General features: G+C 47.6%; 1 protein-coding gene across 11 annotated transcripts in view; it reads right to left on the bottom strand.

Annotated features, from left to right (window-relative positions):
* The window catches only part of NIN (ninein), a 144346-nt gene that overhangs the window by 19758 nt on the left and 100147 nt on the right, over positions 1-24441 (bottom strand). For 3 of the 11 annotated variants that reach the window (XR_013839628.1, XM_079979023.1, XM_079979028.1), the window contains exons 17-27: positions 22142-24160; positions 19292-19417; positions 17612-17681; positions 16301-16504; positions 12850-12951; positions 11174-11296; positions 9577-9690; positions 9158-9298; positions 6942-7121; positions 6097-6246; positions 4779-4880 (exon numbers count right to left, since the gene is read on the bottom strand). Coding sequence is in view for 10 of the 11 variants with exons in the window: in XM_079979023.1 (XP_079835149.1) it covers positions 4779-4880; positions 6097-6246; positions 6942-7121; positions 9158-9298; positions 9577-9690; positions 11174-11296; positions 12850-12951; positions 16301-16504; positions 17612-17681; positions 19292-19417; positions 22142-24160 (3331 nt within the window). In the remaining variant the exon portion in view is untranslated. Of the gene's footprint in view, positions 1-1732; positions 1794-4778; positions 4881-6096; positions 6247-6941; positions 7122-9157; positions 9299-9576; positions 9691-11173; positions 11297-12849; positions 12952-16300; positions 16505-17611; positions 17682-19291; positions 19418-22141; positions 24161-24441 lie in introns of all 11 variants that reach the window. The other 8 variants (XM_079979030.1, XM_079979029.1, XM_079979026.1 and 5 more) reach the window with 6 other exon arrangements.

Consider the following 24441-nt stretch of genomic DNA (forward strand, 5'->3'; position numbering starts at 1 on the left):
TCTGCTCTTTGAAGCTCTGTGTCCCCCGTCCCCTCCACTTTCCCCAGAAAAAAACTTTCTAATGCTGAAACAGCAATTCGAGTATTCCATGGATGGCTGTTTGCTCCGATTTAGCAGGAAAGAGCGGGTTTTGGTTTTTTTTGCAGAGAAAGCACCAGGGCAAAAAACAAAACAAAGAAACTGTTTGGGCACGAAGTTTTAAAGCGCAGGCCTGTGGCTAGAAAAGGAAGCCTGGAGAATTTACTTTAGAAATCGTAATTATTGATTTATTGTGGATTGATAATTTGTTGAGTAATCTCCCTTGTACATACTGGAAATGTTAAAATAGCGTGCAGGAATTGGCAAGTGGATAGTTGATGGTTAAGGATTGTAAGTTAAAAACAACAAAAAACTATTGCAATATAAGGCTAATTGTAAGGAGTGGAATGTGAAGTAGAAATAACTGGGAAAATAATGCAGCAACAAGAGGAAACTATGGACATATCAAAAACGGAGTGCGGGAAAGCAGTTTTTGGATTTTTTAAATTAAATTTGCTTCAATTTGTGGTTGATTTGTTAAAAATTGATAAAACCAATTTTGCAAAAAACGAAACAAAGGAAGTCTGGATGAGTCCAGCAGCTCTGCAGGGTTTTGGACCAGGTGTCTGTCTGTCTGTCTGTCTCTGTCCTATCTCTTTTTGCACCTGGTCTGCTTTTAAGCGTTTCATCTTGCTGGCTGGGCAAGGCTGGCTCTTCGCATGGACTCTGGAAGAATGGGGGATTCTCTCTATTTCCTTTCTGCTGCTAGCTACAGGGGTGGCTGTAAGGGTTTGGCTTTTGTGCCTATGCAGAACCCCTGGAACCAAACCTGCAGGTAAGATGCAATAATGCTGCACTTAAAAACACAAAGCATTTCTCCATCGCAGCAACGTTAGAAAGCACACATTCACTGGCATTCTGTGTGGAAGCCCAGAAACCCATGGGAACTGCATTTCCCAGAGACCTCAGAAAATCCAGACATGCAAACGTCAACGTGCTCATTCCAAGAAAGGCATGCAAAAAACAAGACCAACGGCAATTGCCACAAATGGCATTTCCAAGGATGAAAGGACAGAAAATGGGATCTCAGAGCCACTCTTCATTCCCACCGCCCCAAAAAAACTGGTTTCGAGTTTAAGAGAGCTTACCCGTATTCCTTGTAAGATCAAACTTAAAAGCTAAGGCTTAACCTTTTTCTTTCTGAGCCTACAAGAATCAACACTGATAGCCAATATACTTCCATTTCCCCTTTTTGCCCATTAAAATGAAGAGCGGCTCTTTCACACAAGAGGCAGGCCAATCGTCTTTCATATTAATTTTTTAAAGAAATACCGTATTTTTCGCTCTATAAGACACACTTTTCCCCTCCTAAAAAGTAAGGGGAAATGATGTGTGCGTCTTATGGAGCGAATGCAGGCTGCGCAGCTATCCCAGAAGCCAGAACAGCAAGAGGGACCGCTGCTTTCGCTGCGCAGCGATCCCTCTTGCTGTTCCGGCTTCTGAGATTCAGAATATTTTTTTTCTTGTTTTCCTCCTCCAAAAACAAGGTGCGTCTTATGGTCTGGTGCGGCTTATAGAGCGAAAAATACGGTAAATGGAGGGGCATTAAAGGCATGGTGCTGAAGAGCTTTCTCTCACTCACACACACTCATTCTCTCTCTCTCTCTCTCTCCATGCATATGGGCTTATGGCAGTGGGAAAAGGTTTCCTCTACCTTCGCCAGCCACGTCAGGCAGAGCACTGCGCTCCTCTCTGCTAGCTCCAGCCACCGAGGTCTGGGCACAGGTTAGCCAGGAGTGGGGAGAAGCACAAGGGGGAAGAGAAGGTTATGGGGCTTCCGAGGTAAGGAGGAGTCAAGGGAGAAGTTTGCACAGGGGGGACAAGAAGACGAACCAAAGGACAAGGAATATTGCACAGAAATCAGAAGAGCTGAGGTGGGGGAAGAGACACAAATGGAGCATCATTTTCAGGTCCACGGCCCACAACAGAATCGCATACAGGTCAGGAATGGAGGAGCCCTGATAAACTACAACTCCCATGATAGCTGTTCACAAGAGCATCTCTGCAAATGTAGTAAACAGGAACCTGATACTTTGCAGCATATTTTCTTTTCTTGTGATTTTGGCATTTATGCCAGAAGACAATTATTAGAGGCCTTACAACTCAACAGGCTCAATTCTGCACTACCAACGGTTCAGGACCTGCTCTGGGACAGGAATGATCAAATTACTTTAATAGTGGCTGAATTTTTGAGTGCTGTCCATGTAGAAAGGCTGGGCCATTATAAAGAGATTTAGGAGTGCTCTGATGGTGTTCGTTGTATTGTATTATTGATGCAAATTGATTTTCTCTGGAGTTAAAGTTCTGACTGGGACAAACATAATAATAATAATAATAATAATAATAATAATAATAATAATTTATTATTTGTACCCTGCCCATCTAGCTGGGTTTCCCCAGCCACTCTGGGTGGCTTTCACAAAGACCAAAAGTAAACTAAGATGTCACACATTAAAAACTTCCCTGAACAGGGCTGCTTTAAGATGTCTTCTGAATGTCTGGTAGTTGTTTATCTCTTTGACATCTGATGGGAGGGCGTTCCACAGGGCGGGCGCCACCACCTAGAAGGCCCTCTGCCTGGCTCCCTGTAGCTTTGCTTCTCGCAGTGAGGGAACAGCCAGAAGGCCCTTGGTGCTGGACCTCAGCATCTGGGCAAAACGATGGAGGTGGAGATGTTCCTTCAGGTATACTGTACCGAGGCCGTTTAGGGCTTTAAAGGTCAACACCAACACTTTGAATTGTGCTTGGAAACGTACTGGGAGCCAATGTAGGTCTTTCAAGACCGGTGTTATGTGGTCTTGACGGCTGCTCCCAGTCACCAGTCTAGCTGCCACATTCTGGATTAGTTGCAGTTTCCGGGTCACCTTCAAAGGTAGCCCCACATAGAGCGCATTGCAGTAGTCCAAGCGGGAGATAACTAGAGCATGCACCACTCTGGTGAGACAGTCCGCAGGCAGGTAGGGTCTCAGCCTGCATACCAGATGGAGCTGGTAAACAGCTGCCCTGGACACAGAATTGACCTGCACCTCCATGGACAGCTGTGAGTCCAAAATGACTCCCAGGCTGCGCACCTGGTCCTTCAGGGGCACAGTTACCCCATTCAGGACCAGGGAGGACCTTGTTACGTTGAGCTCGTATTTTGCACCATTTGTATACGGTGTCTGTTTGATAATGTGTGGTTTGCTATGCCTAATAAAGGATATTCGAGTCAATAGCTGGTCACAGTGGAAGCTCAAGTCCAACAGCAACCACAAGTTAGGCCTCCCTGTCACCGCTCAACACCGATGGCTGTGCTCTACACATGCAATGCTGTGCTCAGAATCCGGCTTCTTCAAAACTTCAGTGTCTTCCTTGTTCTGCCATCTCCCCCAGATAAAGGCAACCAGCTCAAGTAAGAAGAGCAGGATCAGGCCAGTGGACCACCTAGTGGTGGAATCCTGCTTGCCCAGTAGCCAACCAGAGGCCGGTGGGAACCCTGGAAGCTGAAGCAGAGCGCAGATCAGAGCCGGATCCTGCCGTTTCCAGGAATTGGAATTCAGATGCATTTTGCCTTGACGTTGGGACGGAGTGTAGCCATCAAGAGTAGCACCTGAAGGAGCTTCTCCAGCCCCATCACCCAGCCCAGACATGGAAATCCAGCTTTGGGGGCCTTCTGGCGGCTCCCCCACTTTGAGAAATGAAGGCACAGAGAACCAGGCACAGGGCCTTCTCGGTGATGGCGCCCTCCCTGTGGGATGCCCTCCCCTCCAATGTCAAGGAAATAATCATCTATCTGACTTCTTTTAGAAGACTCCCAAAGGCAGCCCTGTATGGGGAGTTTTTTAATGTTTGCAGTTTTATGTGTTTTAATATTTTGTTGGAAGCCACCTGGAGCAGCTAGGACAATCTAGTCAGATGGGTGGCATATAAATAATAAAATTATCATTATTGTTTATTATTATTATTATTATTATTATTATTATTATTTCACTAATTTTACAATCATTTTAACATTTCAAAACTTTACTTCCTTTCCTCTTTTTCTGCGGCTCCTTAAATTTGTTTTGAATATCTTCTGCATATCCAAATTAACTTAATTTGCTCATTTATTCATCTTCTTTAAATATATACTCTTATAAAACAGCAGGTTATTACAATACAGTGGTACCTCAGTTTAAGAACAGTCCTGTTTACAAACTATTCGGTTTACGAACTCCGCAAAACCAGAAGTAGTGTTCCGGTTAGCGAACTTTACCTTTGTCTAAGAATGGAATCCGAACGGTGGAAGGGCACTGGCGGCAGGAGGCCTCATTAGGGAAAGCACGCCTCGGTTTAAGAACGGTTTCGGTTTAAGAATGGACTTCCAGAAAGGATTAAGTTTGTCAACCGAGGTACCACTGTAATAATCAATGTAGATATTTATCATCACTGGTAGCTGTGGACAGATCTGTCCTCCCTGATTCTGTCTATGTGAAGCTGGTGCATTAATTCCTCTTTGGAAAACTCAGCCAAAGGACTCTTCTTTAGCCGTATGTATTCTGTTGTGGGACAATCCATCTCATAAGGACTGTCATCTCACACAGCCCTGGAGTCCCCTTAGATCTGCAAGCTCAAATAAATAAATAAACAAACCCCTGGCCTAAATCCTCAAGCAAAACGATTCCCAGTTCATTTCTTTTCTGTGGAGTGACATCAGAAACGCACCATCTACTGAAACAGACCTCCATCACCTGTTCGTCCCGTTTGACCTGCTTCTTCCGTAGGCCTTCGTTTTCCAGACTGACGGCTTCCAGCTCGCGCTCGAGGGAACTCATCTGGCTGATCTGTCGGGGGATTTAAGGCTCGTTTTAGGAAAGATGAGGACAGAGCGGGATTATTTCGTTCGGTTAGCTCGTTTCGCTGTGGCCAAGCACCGGTTTACGTCAAAATAGCCAAAGTGCCTACAGGAGGTTATTTCCCTGCATTCAGACAGCCATAAGAGCCAACACGTGCTCTAGTGGAGAGGTTATTGAAGCAAACTGGTTGCTCCACTGTGGATCCTCTGCACGGATCTGATGGAGGGGGGGTGAGGTACAGTCGTACCTTGGTTCTCAAACAGAATCTGTTCCGTGAGTCCGTTCGACTCCGAGAACTGTTCGCAAACCAAGGAGCAGCTTCCGACTGATAGGTAGGTAATTTATTACGGTCAAAGACCAGCTCGCATAACACAATAAAAACAGTGTTCATAAAACATACCGTATTGTTTCACTCTATAAGACGCACCAGACCATAAGGCACACCTAGTTTTTGGAGTCGCTGATTTACGTTGGAGCAGAGGCGATGGGTCTTCGCAGTGGGGCGGCTGGAAGGAGACGGCCCAGCCGGGGCTAGCCAGCTGGCCTCCCGGCCCTCTGCATGTTGACACAGGGGTGCCCAAACTTTTTTCAAAGAGGGCCAGATTTGATGAAGTGAACATGCATGAGGGCCGACCAAAGTTGTTGACTGCCACAGGGGCTGGATTCAACTGACTGGTGGGCCGGATTAGGCCCCTGAAATGGACTTTGAACATACGTGGTCTACTAAGACCTGCAGAACACCCAGGTGGCATTCAACCACCCGGGTCAATGGCCTTATCCCAGGCAAATCTACCTACAAATCTGTAAACAGCAACTAGTTGCCTGAGGTGAGCAAGGACCGGCCCCAGGTGACCAGCCTAGAAAACGATTGGAAACTGGAAGAGAGATGCATAGGTTTTTGACGGGGTGTGTGCTTGAGTGCTTATTTTCTTTGAAGTCACCCAGGTGGCCCAAATGCCACAGGCCTGTGTTAACATAAGCAGCAGAGTACAAACTTGATTTAGCATGCACAGATTTTGAAGAAAAAAAAGAACAAGATAATACATTTGAAGACCGGACTAACTGAGTGTTCCTTGGGAACAATGTAAGGGTTTATTCACCACCCCAGAACTTTTTGTATATGTTGCAAGCTGCTCAGAGGGCTGGGGTACAAATAATAAAATTATTATTATGATGATTATTATTAGAACTGCCTGGAACTGACCTTCCAGTTGGCCGAGGCCACCTCCTTCTGAAGCCTCTCGCATTCCCTCTTCAGACTCCCTTTCTCCTGCTCAATGGCGTTCACGACCCCCAAATGGCTTTGGTGTTTTAGGTGCTTCTGGGTCAGGATGGTGGATTCCAGCTGACGGATCTGGCAAGAGAAGAGGCCAATTCACATTCTGTTTATAAGGATGTTGGGAGAAGTAAGTGTGAGTGTGTGTGTGTGTGTGTGTGTGTGTGTGTGAGAGAGAGAGAGAGAGAGAGAGAGACAAACCCACCAGGAAAGCATTGTAGGCTGGTCTGATGGCCAGCTTTCATGAGCCGACTTTATGGGGAGTGTCCACATGCATAGCACAACCGCATCTTACATTTAACACACACAATTTCAACCCACAACAATCGCATCTACATTTAACACACACAATTTCAACCCACAATTTCAACCCACAACAACCGCATCTTACATTTAACACACACAATTTCAACCCACAACAATCACATCTTACATTTAACACATACAATTTCAACACACAGCAATCGCATCTTACATTTAACACACACAATCTCAACCCGTACAAAGGTCGAAGGTCAGCTGGTTGAAATTCCACAAGTTAAATGCAAGCAAAGCAGGAGAGCTTAAAGGCTCTTTATGCACCAGGTTTCCCCAGCATGTGGTTCCAATCAAGGTTCTGCCTCCGGCCCTGCGCACCTCTGGCATGCGGCCCCAGAAAGTTTCCCACAAGATCTGAGAAAGGTTCTCTATTCCTCCACGAGCAAGATATTTACCAGCTAGATACGAGGACGGAGGGGCACGACATGCACACCTGGAAGGAATTCCCCATTTACCTTCTCTCTGGAACGAGCGAGATCCGAGCTGGCGCTCTGGAGCTCTTGCTGGAGCCGCTCGTTGTCCTGCCTCAATTGCTGCTGGTCCTGCTTGGCCAGGAGACCCACTTCGTCCCAGCACAGCTGCTTCTGCTGGCTCTGCAGCCCCGCCAAATGCACGGCTGCTTCAAGGGCCCGATTCTGACGGCAAAGAGCACACATGGCAAAGGGTCAGAGCGCCTGCGGCACACGGCTAGGGAGAGAAGGGCTGGCAGGGCCCGGGTTCTGCACTGGCTCATTCTTGTAGCCAGGGACAACAACAACAACAACAACAACAACAATAATAATAATAAATTATTTGTACCCCGCCCATCTGGCTGGGTTTCCCCAGCCACTCTGGGTGGCTTCGACAATGACCAAAAATACACTAAGATGTCACACGTTAAAAACTTCCCTGAACAGGGCTGCCTTCAGATGTCTTCTGAATGTCAGGTAGTTGTTTATCTCTTTGACATCTGATGGGAGGGCGTTCCACAGGGCGGGTGCCACCACCGAGAAGGCCCTCTGCCTGCTTTGCTTCTCGCAATGAGGGAACCGCCAGAAGGCCCTCAGCGCTGGATCTCAGCGTCCGGGCAGAACGATGGGGGTGGAGATGCTCCTTCAGGTATACTGGGCCGAGGCCGTTTAGGACTTTCAAGGTCAGCACCAACACTTTTAATTGTGTTTGGAAACGTACTGGGAGCCAATGCAGGTCTTTCAAGACCGGTGTTATGTGGGCTCGGTGGCCGCTCCCAGTCACCAGTCTAGCTGCCGCATTCTGGATTAGTTGTAGTTGATGTATTACTGTATTTTAATATTTGGTTGGAAGCCACCCAGAGTGGCTGGGGAAGCCCAGCCAGATGGGCGGGGTATAAATAAATTATTATTATTATTATTATTCTGCTTGTGCGTTCTCACAATGGCAACCAGCTGCCTCTTCTGGGAATCCCATAAACAGGACCCGAGTCAACAGCCAGGCAGCCTTCTCCTCCGTGAATTTGTCTAATCCTCTTTGAAAGCCATCTAACATTTATTGGGCTCAGAAGCCTTGATCAAACGAGGACCAGGAAAGAACGAAAACCCAATGACCTCCGCAAATGCAAAAGCAGGCTAGAAATAAAGCAAGCAAAAGAAGAATTTGAGGAGGAATAATAATAATAATAATAATAATAATAATAATAATAATAATAATAAACATTTTATTTATATCCCGCCCTCCCCAGCGGAAGCCGGGCTCGGGGCGGCTAACAACAATAAAACAGTACAAAAGTACAGCACAAACAACACTCTAAAATCATTTATTATAAAATTAATTAAATTCAAGCCCCTGGCCACCATTCAGCCAGAGCTCCGCGAAGATTGCCAAGGGAGGGAATCAGGCTGTGCCCTGACCAAAGGCCTGGTGGAACAGCTCTGTCTTGCAGGCCCTGCGGAAAGATGTCAAGTCCCGCAGGGCCCTAGTCTCTTGTGACAGAGCGCTCCACCAGGTTGGAGCCACAGCCGAAAAAGCCCTGGCTCTAGTTGAGGCCAGCCTAACTTCTCTGTGGCCTGGGACCTTCAAGATGTTTTTATTTGAAGACCGTAAGTTCCTCTGTGGGGCATACCAGGAGAGACGGTCCCGTAGGTACGAGGGTCCTAGGCCGTATAGGGCTTTAAAGGTTAAAACCAGCACCTTAAACCTGATCCTGTACTCCACTGGGAGCCAGTGCAGCTGGTATAGCACCGGGTGAATGTGATCTCACAGCGAAGACCCCGTAAGGAGTCTCGCTGCAGCATTCTGCACCCGCTGGAGTTTCTGGGTCAGTCTCAAGGGCAGCCCCACGTAGAGCGAGTTACAATAATCCAGTCTGGTGGTGACTGTCGCGTGGATCACAGTGGCTAGGTCAGGGCGAGAGAGGTAAGGAGCCAACTGCTTAGCTTGGCGGAGATGGAAAAATGCCGCCTTTGTTATAGCTGCAATCTGCGCCTCCATGGCAAGGGAGGTGTCGAAGATTACACCCAAACACTTAACGGACGGTGCTGGCACTAATTGCGCCCCCGCAAGAGATGGGAGTTGCCCCCCCCCATCCCATATCGTCCCGTCCCAGCCACAGGACCTCTGTCTTTGAAGGATTTAGCTTCAACCGGCTCCCACGTAACCATCCAGCCACAGCTTCCAAACATCTGGTCAGTGTGTCTGGGGCTGAGTCAGGGCCCACCTTATCATTGCTGGTCTGCAGCTGCTTGTGTAAGGACATCACTTCCTGCTTCAGAACCTCCTTCTCCTGCTGGGACACCCTGAGGTCAGACTTGAGCCTGGATACCTGGGCATTCTGCACAGCGTCATCAAAATTCTGCATCTGGGGGGGGGGGGGAAGGCCAGAGTGGAAGATCACAGTGATGTCAACAAGAGCACTTACTGCATCTCCAAACCAGCAAGGGAGAAACAACAGGGCAGGTTTGGAGGAACCCTGAAACCCACAACTCCTATTAAGTCCCAACCGGACAGAATCAAATTTGCCGGTAAATTCCAGCTCAGCCATTTCAAGATTTTGAAGCGTTCTTGTTGACGTGTAGGCCGATAGGAACACTGTGCAGAGACTTCAGAGGCGAGAAGCCAACACCACAAAACACACACCTTGTCTTGCGACGCTGCCTTCTGAGTTTTCAGAATCTGATTCTGGTGCTCCAGAGACGACGTCTCCTGCTTCAGGGAAGCGACGAGATCCTCCAGAAAGGCCACTTTGGCTACCTGTAATATAAATGCCAGGAACTAACAGCAGCAGCAGCAGAGAAAACAGGTTCCCCTCTTTACTTTCAACTTTCTTGGGCACATGAAACTAATTATAATTATCTTGAATTTCTGCTTATCCCTCAAGAAAGAAGGGCAGGTTTCATTCAAACCCATCAAACATCCTTTGGGGTAGGTTCTTGGGAATGGTGGAAGGAGAAAGAATTTGCCCATGTCAAGACCACCTGCTGGAAACTCTTACTCATGTGGTCTTTAAATATAAACTATATGCTGATCTCCGCCAGCAATTTCTAGATCAACTCTGTATCCCCAAATGGAAACCAGAGTTGGAGGTCATACATTTTCTATTACTGGGGAATGATCAGGAGCTCACCAAATTAGTGGCTAAATATCTTCATTTGGTTTTTTTTGTCGCAGAAACACATTGCAGATGTCTGATCTCCCTGGAGACCTAGAGATGTTGAAGGAATGGGTTTCCCAAACCCCAAAACTGACTGTGCAGGCAGTTTGAAACTGCACCCAAATCCCTATTTTTCCTTAGCTAAAATGCTTTAACTTGAGCTCTTGAGCCAAAACCCAGCTGTATAAAGCTGTGCTCGGAGCTCTCTCCTTTATCAGTTTGTGACGGCAAGTATGGCCTTCACTGTACCAGTAGAACAGAGAAGACACGTCTGTGCCTTATCTTATGTCCTGACCACAAAAGATGCACAGACCCAGTCTGGGAACAGCGCCAGAGTGTGTTCTCGGAGATGATGACTTCTTGCTCCACGATAAGAGTAGGAACAGGAAAATCCTTTTATGGTCAGAAGTACAGGAAGGAATACCCCTTTATGGTTAAGAATACCAGAGCAGAAACATATGTGATGTCAACCTGCGTACATAGGCTGACGTGGTTGGATTCCTGGGGAAGGGGGGAGAGGGTGCCTGGAGGATATATATACTGCATGAAATTTCTCATTTCTTGGGACTTGCTGTGGACTGACCACGCAAGTGCCTTCTGCTATCTGGAGAGCAGAATAAACTCTTCCTTTGAACCAACCCTCAGTGTCATTTAACTTCCTTCCTCCTGTCCCGGAGCAACGCAGACCCAATCGGTGAACTCCAATAAGGCTACAATGTAACGTTAGACTTTTTCGCCTCTTTTCATTTGACAAATGTTCTGTGACATTGGGGAGGTGGTAATTCTGTACTGATTTACTATGGATGTTTGTATGTGATGCCAATAAAAGGTTATGATGAGGAGAATATGAAGAGAGCACATGGGAAGCATAAAGAGCTGTCTTACACTGACTGGCAACACCTCTCCAGAGTTTCCGCTGCAACGACCCTGTCAGGTAGGTGAGGCTGAGAGTGAGCAGCTGGTCCGAGGTCTCACCCACAGAGCTTTGCGGGGATTTGAACCCTGGTTCTCCTAGGCCCCAACCCAGCACTCTAACCACTACACAACACTGCCTCTTGATGTAGCAATGCTGTAAACTCTCACCTTCTGCGCACATCTGTTCAGCTCTTCACTGAGGGCTTCCTTCTCTTTCAAAAGCTTCTCGTTTTTCACAAGGACACCGGAAATCTCATTCTGGAGGTCAGAGAGGTCCGGGCATCTGGGAATCTGTGGAAAGCAGATATGTTTCAACCTGGGAGCACCTGGTTCTTTTCTGTGCCCTCCCCAGGCTGGGCTGCCATGGCAGACCACTAGGATAGTCAGCAAGGGAATCTATACATTAAAAAAAATACTTGTAAATATTCCTAACGCACAGGGGTGGTTTGTATACCCACGGGCATCCCTTGGTGGATTTGCATCACTTAGATTTATAGTATTGCCCTTAGAGCCAGGCAAATATGTCAGTTTTGGTGTCTCTCATTTTCCCAAGCTTAAAATTTAGTCCTCTACAATTCAGTGTCGGATTGCGTTAAAAAGAAATTTCACGAAAATTCAACAACATTTTAGTGTGAATTTCCAATACATACTTTTTTAACGCAAGTTGGAGCAATACACACATTTTGGCAAGGCAATTTCCCCTAATAAAACACATTTTTTTGCATTTTGTGGTCGCTCATAGATGTAATCTTATGTCCACTTCACCCTGGAATATCCATCTTTGTACACATTACTCGGCAGCACTGCAAAGTTTGGAAAAGTGCAAATTTTGAAAGATGTGTGTGTTTCATGGAATCATAGAGTTGGAAGAGACCACAAGGGCCATCGAGTCCAACCCCCTGCCAAGCAGGAAACACCATCAGAGCACTCCTGACATATGGTTGTCAAGCCTCTGCTTAAAGACCTCCAAAGAAGGAGACTCCACCACACTCCTTGGCAGCAAATTCCACTGTCGAACAGCTCTTACTGTCAGGAAGTTCTTCCTAATGTTTAGGTGGAATCTTCTTTCTTGTAGTTTGGATCCATTGCTCCGTGTCCGCTTCTCTGGAGCAGCAGAAAACAACCTTTCTCCCTCCTCTATGTGACATCCTTTTATATATTTGAACATGGCTATCATATCACCCCTTAACCTCCTCTTCTCCAGGCTAAACATGCCCAGCTCCCTTAACCGTTCCTCAGGCGTTTCGGTCTGCCTGTTTCAGGAAGTGCAAATTAGCTACACTCGGACTCGCTCTGTGGTCACTGTCCCGCAGAAAACAAACTAGGGTTCCTGTTGGGCACTTTGTTTTACAGGTGAAACTCAGAAAATTAGAACATATTGCTCTATTTGCAGTCCTTGTTTTGCTGATTTCATTTAATATTCTAATTTTCTGAGATTGTTAATTTGGGGTTTTCACCATAATCATCACAATTATAACAAATAAAGGCTTGACATATCTCACTTTGCATGTCATGAGTCTATCTCATATATTAGTTTCACCTTTTAAGTTGAATTACTGAAATAAATGAACTTTTCTACAATATTCTAATTTTCCGAGTTTCACCTGTATATTTCTGGGTCTTGGCTTTTATTCAATATTCCTACCTGGGTAACAAAATATTTGTGCAGCTTCTCATGACACTGTTAGGATATTCCATTCTATCTTAAATACAGGCATGAGACTGTTGTGTGTCACATGCCTCTTTACACTCCAGCACAGCTTGCTGGGAACTTCCGTTTGTGTATAGCTATTGTCTATGCCCTCACCTGCCATTGCCCCTCCCGCACCCTTGAGAAGGCTTACCTGCTTTCCCTTTTCCAGCTCTTCCTTGAGGAAATAGTTCTCTTGCTCCAGAGCTAGGGCCTGAGCCCTGAGCTGAGACAGCTCCGTCTCCAGCGCCGAGGACTGGGAGCAAAGCAGCAGGAAAAATTAGGATGGTCCTAGCCTGCCCATGACTCGTTTACATATACATTGCGCACAAAGACACACGTATAAAATGTTCAACGAAAGAAGAATGGCAAGAAAAACAGATGGACTACGCTGAAATGGGAAAGCTAATTGAGATAAGGACAATAGAGACTTTTAAAAACACTGGGAACCATTTATGCTGTATTTACAGAAACATTGTGAAGAAACAAAATACAGTCATACCTCGGGTTACAGATGCTTCAGGTTGTGTTTTTTTGGGGTTGCGGACCGCCAAAACCTGGAAGTACCGGAATGGGTTACTTCTGGGTTTTGGCGGTCGCGCATGTGCAGAAGTGCTAAATTGCACTTTGTGCATGCGCAGAAGTGCTAAATTGCAACCTGTGCTTGCGCAGACGCGCCGCTGCGGGTTGCGAATGTGCATCCCGCGCGGATCACGTTCGCAACCCGAGCGTCCACTGTAAAAAAATTCCTTCCAGTAGCCCCTTAGAGACCAACTAAGTTAGTTATTGGTATGAGCTTTTGTGTGCATGCACACTTCCTCAGATACACTGAAACAGAAGTCACCAGACCCTTCTATATAGTGAGAGGGTGGGGAGGGGTATTACTCAGAAGGGTGGTGAGAATTGGCTGATAGGTGTGGTAAACCTGTTGACGACTGTTAGACTGCAATTGGTCTTACTGTTACAACATGGATGCAATGCAGCTGCTAACTTGGACAGTGGTGCCTCGCAAGACGAAAAGAATCCGTTCCGCGAGTCTCTTCGTCTAGTGGTTTTTTCGTCTTGCGAAGCAAGCCCATTGACGGCTTAGCAGATTAGCGCTATTAGCGGTTTAGCGGCTTAGAAAAAGGGGGGGGGAGGAAAAAAACCCCGCAGGAACTCGCAAGACATTTTCGTCTTGCGAAGCAAGCCCATAGGAAATTCGTTTTCCGAAGCACCTCCAAAACGGAAAACTCTTTCGTCTAGCGAGTTTTCCGTCTTGCGAGGCATTCGTCTTGCGGGGCACCACTGTAGCTTGAAAACAAAACATGATGGGAATGTTGGGACTGTCTGTGGGAAACAGAGGGACAGTCAGTTCACAGGGCGATGCACCGGAATTTGCTCAGAGTGTAATTTGAGCTCTTACTCTTGGTTATGTACAGGAAGTCTTTGTCACTTGACTGCTGGAGTCTGAAGTGAACAGACATGTTTTCTGTAATGCTGCAAAGACAGAAATAAAGGCATGCAAATACATTTCTGTCTATCTCCTTTCCCTGCCAGGAGAGCAGGAGGGAGTGGGTGTGTTCTTCCCACGTTTGGGAAGAATCGCCTATCGTGACCTAGCCCGGATCTTGCTGGGAATGCAGCCAGGGAGGTCAACAGGAGAACCAGCCGGGTGCCTGGGAGAGTTGCCAGTTTCTCCAGATAAAGGCTTGATTTCCGACACTTACAGGAAAAAGCGAGGGATGAGATGGCTAAAAATAGTTATATCATGTATAATGAGATAAGAATCCAACGTCTCTATTCAGACCAGGTCTCTCCATGGTTTTAAGTTTGGTAATAAGTTGCAATTCAGCAACTTCTCTTTCCAGTCTATTTCTGAAATTCTTTTGTAATATGACAGCTACTTTGAGATCTTATACAGAATGTCCTGGGAGATTGAAACATTCGCCTACTGGTTTCTCTGTCTTGTGATTCCTGATTGTGAAGAAGTGGACACTAGCAGGGTTTGACTAAGCACTTACAATTATCAAAATAGAAAGACAAAGAGGTAATAACAGGAAAGTATTAAAATGTAAGAGGTAATTTGAAAATAATAATGGTATAAAAACAACTGGAAATATAATAATATTTAATTTAAAGGTTGAAATATTAAGGTATAATAAAATAAGCAGGAGAAGCGAATGTATAAAAAACCAGAGAAAGAAGTTGAGGGAAGTCGAAGGGAGGGGAAGGAGAGAATTGTTTTTCCTTCCTTTTTTGGAATAATGTTATTGTGATGAATATAGAATTGTAAAATCTAATAAAAGTTATTTTAAAAAAAGAAAGACAGAAGCAGCGAGTCGGCAGGGGAAGAAGATGTGCAGTATGTGTAACTGAAGCTTGGTCGCCAGCTGGAAATGGGGTCTAAGGCATGGCTTTGGAAGTGGAATCAGAAGGAAGTGAGAGATGTGTCATCCCACAAGTCTTAAACAGATCATAAGGACCACAATACTTCAAGGATTGCCTCTCTCCAGAAGAACTACCCCAGACCCTGCGCTCATCACCTGAGGCCCTTCTTCGTGTGTCCTCTCCAAGAGAGGTCCGGAAGGTGCAACACGATAACAGGGCCTTTTCTGTAGTGGCTCCCTGTTTGCGGAATGCTCTCTGCAGGAATGTTCAGCTTGTGCCTTCATTATACACTTTTAGTCACCAGACAAAAAACGTTCCTCTTCAACCAGGCCTTGGGCTGATTAACATCCTATAACCTTTTCTGTGCCCTTTTAAATGTGTTTGTGTGATAGGTATTATAGTATTTTAATGTTTTTTGGGAAGCCGCCCAGAGTGGCTGGGGAAACCCAGCCAGACGGGTGGGGTATAAATAATAAAATTATTATTATTATTATTATTATTATTATTATTATTGGTTTGGTTTGCTCTTGTTCATATTGCATAGTTTGTGTTTTCATTTTGTGTTTTCTTTAAAATATTTTTATCAGCGATTTCAACATAACAACATATCAAAACATATCATACAAATCCCTACATTATCTGTCTACCATGTTATCAATCAATAAATTTGTGTATGTTTATTGAAAACCTGCCAAGGAGTCCAATTCATTTTGTTGTCTTTTTAAGTAATTTGTGAAAAGTTCCCATTCTTCTTTGAAGTCACACTTGTCCTTATCTCACAGTTTGTATGTTAGTTTAGCCAGTTCATTTTGGGTTTTTATACTGCTAATCACCCTGAGATCCACAGATGAAGGGCGATCTACAGGTTTAATAACTAAAAATAATAATAAAATAATAATAATAAGTAGCAGCCTATCGACTTCAGGGTTCCAAATGAAGCAAAACACGGAGAGAGATGATGGATTCACTGCCTTCACTGCTCCTACTGATCCACTGTTAAAAGTTGCTGCTCCCTTGGATCACTCCTAAAAAGGAGATTCCTCAAACAGCAATCGACATCCCATAGAGAACACAGAAAAAGGTCTGGAAGATCAAATCCCTGCTGAATTACCCGCAGGATTACCAAGAAGGAAGGGGATAATAAAATTTACAAATGAGTGCTTCACAATCAATAGCTCTACAAGGTTGCCTTGCTGTTTCCTCTGGCAGGACCTCATTATAAATCACCAAAATACCTGGATTTTCCAGTTTTCCAGTTCCTCCCGGAGCCAGGAGCCTTCCCTCTCCTCCGGCACACCCATCTCCACCTCTTTCTGCCGAAGGACCTTGCGCAGCCGTTGGTTAAGATCTTGAGCATCCACCTGCTGGGGAGATGTCTTTCGGTCAAGCTCTGCGTTCTGAAACTCCAGCTGCTGATTCCGGGCTTTCAGTTCAGAGGCCTGAACAGAAAACAGGAGCCCAGGAAAGAAATCAACATTAAGGAAACCCTACTCCATAAAAAAAAAAAAAAAAATCACACACAACAGCTGTTTGCATGATTCACTAAGGAAGATACTCAATCAAATCCAAACTAGTAACAACAACAGCAGCAACAACAACAATAATAATTTATTTATACCCCGCCCATCTGGCTGGGTTTCCCCAGCCACTCTGGGCGGCTTCCAACGGAACACCAAAATACAATAACCTATTAAACATTAAAAGCTTCCCTAAACAGGGCTGCCTTCAGATGTCTTCTAAAAGTCTGGTAGTTGTTTTTCTCTTTGACATCTGGTGGGAGGGCATTCCACAGGGCAGGCGCCACCACCGAGAAGGCCCTCTGCCTGGTTCCCTGTAGCTTTGCTTCTCACAGGGAGGGAACCGCCAGAAGGCCCTTGGAGCTGGACCTCAGTGTCCAGGTAGAACGATGGCGGTGGAGACGCTCCTTCAGATATACTGGACCGAAGCTGTTTAAGGGGCTTTAAAGGTCAGCACCAACGCTTTGAATTGTGCTCGGAAACGTACTGGGAGCCAATGTAGGTCTTTCAAGGTGTTATGTGGTCTCGGTGGCCGCCCCCAGTCACCAGTCTAGTTGCCGCATTCTGGATTAGTTGTAGTTTCCGGGTCACCTTCAAAGGTAGCCCCACGTAGAGTGAACTGCAGTAGTCCAAGCGGGAGATAACCAGAGCATGCACCACTCTGGCGATACAGTCTATGGGCAGGGAGGGTCTTAGCCTGTGTACCAGGTGGAGCTGGTAGACAGCCGCCCTGGACACAGAATTCACCTGCGCCTCCATGGACATCTGTGAGTCTAAAATGACTCCCAGGCTGCGCACCTGGTCCTTCAGGGGCATAGTGATCCCATTCAGGACCAGGGAGTCCTCCACACCCGCCCGCCTCCTGTCCCCCCAAAACAGTACTTCTGTCTTGTCAGGATTCAACCTCAATCTGTTTCAACAAACTTGATGAACTTGACCCAGCAATAGTCTGGCGCGTCTCCCCGGGGGGTCGGAACCACCCTCTTTGGGCTCCCAAAGATACAAAACGAACTCAGCTTAAGGGCTTACCTGCTTTTTCAGGTTCTCAGCCATTTTTTGCACCGCAACTTTTTCTTTCTGCACAGACTCCATTTGCTGCCTGAGGTGAACAGAAATGTTTCTCCTTAGTATGCAGCAACATCATCATTTGCCTTAAATAAGCATGCATGCATGTGCAAGGGAGCATGAATGCAAAGTCACCTTGGGCAGGAGCATGAATAACAGTGAAAACAGCAGGAGCATCTCATAGCAGCTAAACTGAATCCTGACTGCTTAGGCCAGGGGTCCCCAAACTGAGGTCCGTGGGCTGGATAAGGCCCGAGGGACTCGTTTATTCTGCCCGTGGTGACCCCTGCTCGTACCGGCGCTAATAATAATAATAATAATAATAATAATAATAATACTAATAATTTATTTGTACCCTGTCCATCTGGTTGGGTTTCCCCAGCCACTCTGGGTGGCTTCCACAAAGACCAAAAATACACTAAGATGTCACACATTAAAAGCTTTTCTAAACAGGGCTGCCTTCAGTTGTCTTCTAAAAGTCTGGTAGTTGTTCTTTTCTTTGACATCTGGTGGGAGGGTGTTCCACAGGGCGGGTGCCACTACCGAGAAGGCCCTCTGCCTGGTTCCCTGTAGCTTTGCTTCTTGCCATGAGGGAACCGCCAGAAGGTCCTTGTGTACATGCGCAAGTGTTATTTGTGTTACCATAAAGCAGCAATGCTGCAGCAAGCAAAGGCTCTAGCAGCTCAGTCAGCTGCTTGTGGCTGCAAAGCCAGACAGGATGTTTGTGACTGTTGCCATGGAAACAAAGGGGCAGTCCATTCTCCTTATTGAGCACAGGATGTGAGCTCAGTGTGTGTCATATGATCTGTACAGGATGTACATGGGTGGAGTTTGGGAGTTTCTCTCTGTTGTTCGAAGAGAGCAGACATCTTTAACTGTATGGCTGCTAAAGACAGGAATAAAAGCATGTAGATACATTTCTGTCTGAGTCTGATTCCCCTCCCTGGGGATATGCAGGGAGGAGGAGAAGCAGTGGTGTGTTTTTCTCACAGCCTGGGAAAAATCGCCGATACGGACCTCATTTGTTTTTCCTGCCGGGAGTCGTGGGAGGGAGGTCAAAGGAATTCAGCCGGTGCCTGGAGACTGGCACATCCCTCTGACCGAGGCAGAATTCCAACAATTTGCGCATGCACAAGCATTATTTCCAGTGCACACCTGGGTCAGAGGAGGCCCGTGCACATGCGCACAAGCTATTTCTGGTGCTCCTCCGACCCGGAAGTGTGCCGAAACAGTGTGTGTGCACTCGCTCCCCTGTCCTCTGACTCATTGCGTGATCGGCGCTGGAGACACTGGCCTGAGGCGTGGTAAGTTTGCTGACTCCTGGCTGAGGCCATCAACACTTTTGCATTTATTCAACAAGATGCAGAACCCATCTAAACAAGACCAAAGACAAATAGCAAGCTTCACCTGTTCGGGCTCAGAGTCCATTCTTCCACTTCCTGGTCATTTTTCTCCCCTCAGGGCTGTTCTCCTTTGGGGCTGGATGTGGGCGGGAGGTGGGGCCAGAGGCAAAACCGCAGGGCCACCCTCTTCTCGCCATCTGCCACCTCCCATTTACCCCACCATCTCCCACAAAATTAAGCTGGGGGCTGCACATGGCCTCCCTTGCTGCTGGTTCCTCGCTTCCAGTTTGGAGAGACTTACCAGAGTTCTTCTCGAGAGCCGTTAAGCTCCCTCAAGCGCAGGTCGCAAATGCTGCCTTCCTCGTTCATAAAGGCGATTTTGTTCCGCAAAAGAGCATTTTCCTCTCGGAGGCGATCCATCTCACACCTGGGGTGCAAAAATAGAGAAGTTCCTGTGAGTTGCTCTGGCCTGGATTTGTGTGCTGGAGTGTGCATTGCTTATAGCATCATCCCAGCATTTTCCTAACTGCATTGGGGGAATTCTTGACAGATTGACTCGCCTTAAGCAAGGAAACCGAGTACCTTCCACAGAAAATTACCACATTTTTCGCTCTATAAGACACACTTTTCCCCTCCTAAAAAGTAAGGGGAAATGTGTGTGTGTCTTATGGAGCGAATGCAGGCTCCATGGCTTCAGCAAAAGCAACGCGAAGCCTCTGTAGCGCAGCGGGAGTGCTCCTGCTGCGCTCCAGAGGCTTCACGTTGCTTTCGCTGAAGCCAGGAGAGCAAGAGGGATCAGTGCGTACCGATCCCTCTTGCTCTTCTGGCTTCGCTTCGCTGGAGAGGCGCTGTGCAGCTTTCCCTCTCTGCGCAGCACCCCTTCAGCGAAGTGGGAGGAGAAATGGAAGGGGCTCCGTTTCTCCTGCCGCTTCACTGAAGGGGCCCTGCACAGAGAGGGAGAGAATATTTTTTTCTTGTTCTCCCCCTCTAAAGCTAGGTGCGTCTTATAGAGCGAAAAATACGGTAAGTGTCTCTCTATTGTCCTATCCAGCCCCAGGGATTGTCCCCAGGTAGTGTTCCTCGTCACCCCAAGCTGCATCCTCCTCAACTGCTCTCGCCTGGCTGGACTGTGTCATCAGACTGAGATAATGCGGTGTGTGTGAATGTGAAGAAACCTCTGACTAGCTCAGTTGGATAAAGCATAGTGCCGATAATTCCAAGGCTGCAGGTTCGATCCCCGTGTGGGACAGCTGCATATTCCTGCACTGCAGGGCATTGGACTAGATCAGGGTCCCCCAAAGTTGCGTCTCCAGCCTCTCTGGGACTACAATTCCCAGCATCCATAGCTAGCTAGACCCGTGGTCAGGGATGATGGGAATTGTAGTCCCAAACATGCTGAAGACCCAAGTTTGGGAAACACAGTACTAGATGTTCCTCAAAGTCCTTTCCAATGCTACAATTGTACAATTCTATGACTGTTGCATGGCTGGAAGGCAGCCCTGGCGCAGGGCTAAGACTCACAGCCATGCGCACCCCCCTTTTTGCCTCTGTTGCTGGGAGGGTTGCCCACAAGGGCATGTGGACCTTGAACTGACAAGTCTCCCCTGTCTTATCTGGACTAAGAGTCTTTGCTCCTACAGCCTGGATTGGAATGATTTAACAGCTTGGGAGTTGCTGTGTCGCTAAATTTCAAAGGATAAACTTGGACAACAGCCCAGATTGGAAGATTGGAATGAAGTCAGGAAAAGCTACGCTGGAAAAAAGACAGCTGAAAAAATATATATTTACAAATAAAGCTGTATTCGATGGATGAAAGGATATATGATTTTTGACATGACTGAGAATTGCATAGCCAGGGACGGAGAACTTTAAAGTGAAGATCAGAAGGTGGGAAATATGAAAACAACGAGAAGAGGCAGGAACGAAGATTTGGAGATATGCTTCAGAGGGGAGCCCAGAAAAATTAATAATTACAATTTGGATTACAATTTGGTCGCTTTTTAAATTTTAGTTTATTGTTTTTAATTGGATTGGATTACGATGCGGACATGATGATTGGCTGTTTTTACTGGAAAATCAATAAAAATGATTTTTAAAAAAGAGTCTTTGCTCCTGCAGATTGCAGGAGAAGATCAGTTATGGTGGTCAGGACATCTTTCCAACGAGGCCTGCATGCCATTGTGGACTTTCCTTTTCCTTTTGAAGAAACCTCAACCAGCTCAGGCTTTCCCCAGGGAAGAAACAAGAAACCCCATAGATCTAGCCTTGAGCCATTCACTCATCCATTAAGTGTAACTGGCATTTAGATGCGTGAGCTCTCATTGGGTAAAAATAAAACAAATGCCATTATTCCACCAACTGCAATTAAAAAAGGTAAAGGTAAAGGTACCCCTGCCCGTACGGGCCAGTCTTGACAGACTCTGGGGTTGTGCGCCCATCTCACTTAAGAGGCCAGGGGCCAGCGCTGTCCGGAGACACTTCCGGGTCACGTGGCCAGCGTGACATCGCTGCTCTGGCGAGCCAGAGCCGCACACGGAAACGCCGTTTACCTTCCCGCTGGTAAGCGGTCCCTATTTATCTACTTGCACCCGGAGGTGCTTTCGAACTGCTAGGTTGGCAGGCGCTGGGACCGAGCAGCGGGAGCGCACCCCGCCGCAGGGATTCGAAACGCCGACCTTTCGATCGGCAAGCCCTAGGCGCTGAGGCTTTAACCCACAGCGCCACCTGCGTCCCTCCAACTGCAATTAAGGCACGTTAAAAAGAGATAACGAGCCAAAAGAAGAGGACAGGAAAGAGGTACGGTGTTCAGAGAGGCACAATACAGAAGCATCAGACTAAGTGGGACTCAGATATCGACATCAGGAAAATTTGAGCAGCCTTTGATGGGTGAAAGTAGTAAACCACACTCCGGGCTGTACCACTTGACATATGCATTAAAACACACATGCACACACTTTTCAAAGCTGCATTAGAAGTGATTGGTTTCTGTTAGAATCCCAGGAGGCACACAAGGTCTTCTAAGCCAAAGTTAATCTACTGGTTAATACAAGTAGCCCAGAGAAGTCAGTGGAAGCAGCAAGGAGGCGGTCAATCAGGGAGGCGAGAGGTGGTTAGTTTCAGAAAGCAGAGGGGGGCCGGGATCCCCGGTTACCTCATGAACTCCAGCTCCTGCCGCTGCTCGCCGCAGGTGTTCCGCAAGCCCCAGAGCGCCGCGTTCAAGTCCTCCCTCTCCTGAGCGTGGCTCCCCTTCTGCTTCAACAGGGCTGACACCTTTTCCTTGAGCTTCCTGTTCAGCTCAAGGAGCCCCTTCGCCTCTGTCTCCACGTCCCGGGCTCCGTTCTCGCCCCAGCCGTGGCGCCGCCCTGATTTCGGGGTCTTCAGGGTGGCCACAAAGGCTTCCATCTTGCCCAGCCGGCTCTGCAGGACCAGGTTGGCATTCAGTAGCTCGGCGTTCTCCATGGACATCTGGCCGTGGGCCTCTTCCAGCTCCACCACCCTCTCCTGCAGCCGCACCTTCTCCTGCGTCAGCGCGAGACTCTCTCGGTCGCTCTCCTCCAGCCTGCTCTGAAGACTCAGCAGCTGGGGCAAGCGGTCTTCCAGCCGGGTGTTCTGCTCAAGCAACTTGCCCACCTCAGCTTTCAAGGCCTGGTTCTGCAGCTCAAGTTCTTCCAGCGCGGGAAAATCTTTGTTCTGCCCCCTGGAGCTCACGTCTCTCTCGGCAGCTGCACCCCAAAGCTCCGGTGCCTGGTTTTCCAGCTCTGCCTTCTCAGTCCCAATTGCTCCTCTGTGGTCTGCTATCTCCACAGCTTGGAGTTCAGCCTCTGGGGCCCCAGCCAAGGGCCTTTTGTTCCCACCGATGCAATCTGGATGCAGTTTTGCGACACTGGCTTGTCCCCGGCGGAGACCTTCCCCGTGCTCCTCGCTTCCGCAGGGCAAGGCGTTCGGCTGTGGGATGGTCTTGAGAATCTCCTCCAGCTCCTTCTCCACCTGGGATGCCATGTCTTGCCGGTCCAGAGTGGCCTGGTCACATTCGGCCTCCAGGAGGCTGATTCGCTCTCGAAGCTGGTGCTGCTGGCGCTTTAGAGTATCGTTCTCCACCCAGATCTCCTCATAGGCCTTCTCCAAGACAAGAGTCGTCTCCATGGGTCCTTCCAGTATCGTCTCTTCAATTTCCATCGCCAGGCTGCCTGACTCTCCGACGCCATCGTCCGTTTTTACTTGAGCATCGTCTTGGTCCCTTACGTTCAGCAACCGTGAGTCCCCCAGCAATTCTGGAACCAGTGTGATAAAAGTAGGAGAGCGAGCTGGGCTTCTCAGCAGCTTCCTCTCTGTGGAGACAGTTGCTGAGCCACCTTCTGCTGCGGATTCTTGGTCCTTTCTCTGGTCTGAAAGAAAGTCCGTCAGTTCTCTTGGCTCCTGGGGCTTCGCTGGCCCTGGGAAACCGCCCCTCTGCGTGTCTGTTTCTCTGTTCAAAAAAGCTAAATTTCTTTGCAGTTTGGACAGACGTTGCAGCTCCTGCTGGAGCTCTTCAATGTTGCCTTCAAGAGTCAAGACTTTGGCCCTCAACTCCTCCTTCTCTTCAGCCGCTCTGCTGAGCGCCTCCTGTTTCAGGCGTTCCACGGTGGTGAGCCTCAAAGTCAGCTTGCCTTTCTCCTCCTTGAATTCAGCCTCGAGCCTCCTGAGTTTTTGGAGGAGCAGCTCCTGATCTTCCTCGACTCTGGACATTTCTCCTTCGTCTTCTCTCTTCTGGAACTCCTGCTGGTGGACCTCTTGCCTTCGCAGGAGTCTCTGGTGGAGCTCGTGCTCCCTTTTCGTCACATCCTCCAGCTGCTTCTGCAACTGCTCCTTCTCCAGGACCAGAGAGCTCACACACTCCTCAAAATGCTTCTCCAGAAGCTGCTTCTCTTCCGTGAGGGCCGACAAAGCCTCTTTCTCCTGCGCCAGCATTTCCTTCCACCTCTCCTGGGTCTCGGCATCTTCCTGGGCCATTTCATCCTTCTCAAACTCGCACTGGGATTTCTCTTCAGAGGCCTCACGCAACTCCTGCTGGTAGCGCTCCTCAAGGCCTTTCAGGGCCTCCCCATACTTGCTCACCAGCGCCTGTCGGTCCGCGGCAAACTGCTCCTCCATCTGAGAAACTCTTCCGTTAAATTCATTTTCCATTTTTGCCCTGGATGTGGTCAACACAACACATTACTGAAGTCTCTGCCAAGTGAGGGACAGGTGGCGGCAGAACAATGACTGCCCTAGGCCTCAGCCTTTGAAGACCACAGGCCAAGATGGAGTCACAACGAAGGTCCAAATGCAGTTTATTTGTCTCGGATCTTCATTTTTAATCCTCTCTCCTTTCGAATATTGTCCCTCCCGCCTCCTTTTAAATCCACCCCACAACATCTGAAGACCAAGAACGTAACAAGATGGGGACTTGTTTACAGCTTAGTCCAATATAGT

Source organism: Podarcis cretensis (genome assembly GCF_951804945.1).
Source record: "Podarcis cretensis genome assembly, chromosome: 1".
Classification (NCBI taxonomy): Eukaryota; Metazoa; Chordata; class Lepidosauria; order Squamata; family Lacertidae; genus Podarcis; species Podarcis cretensis.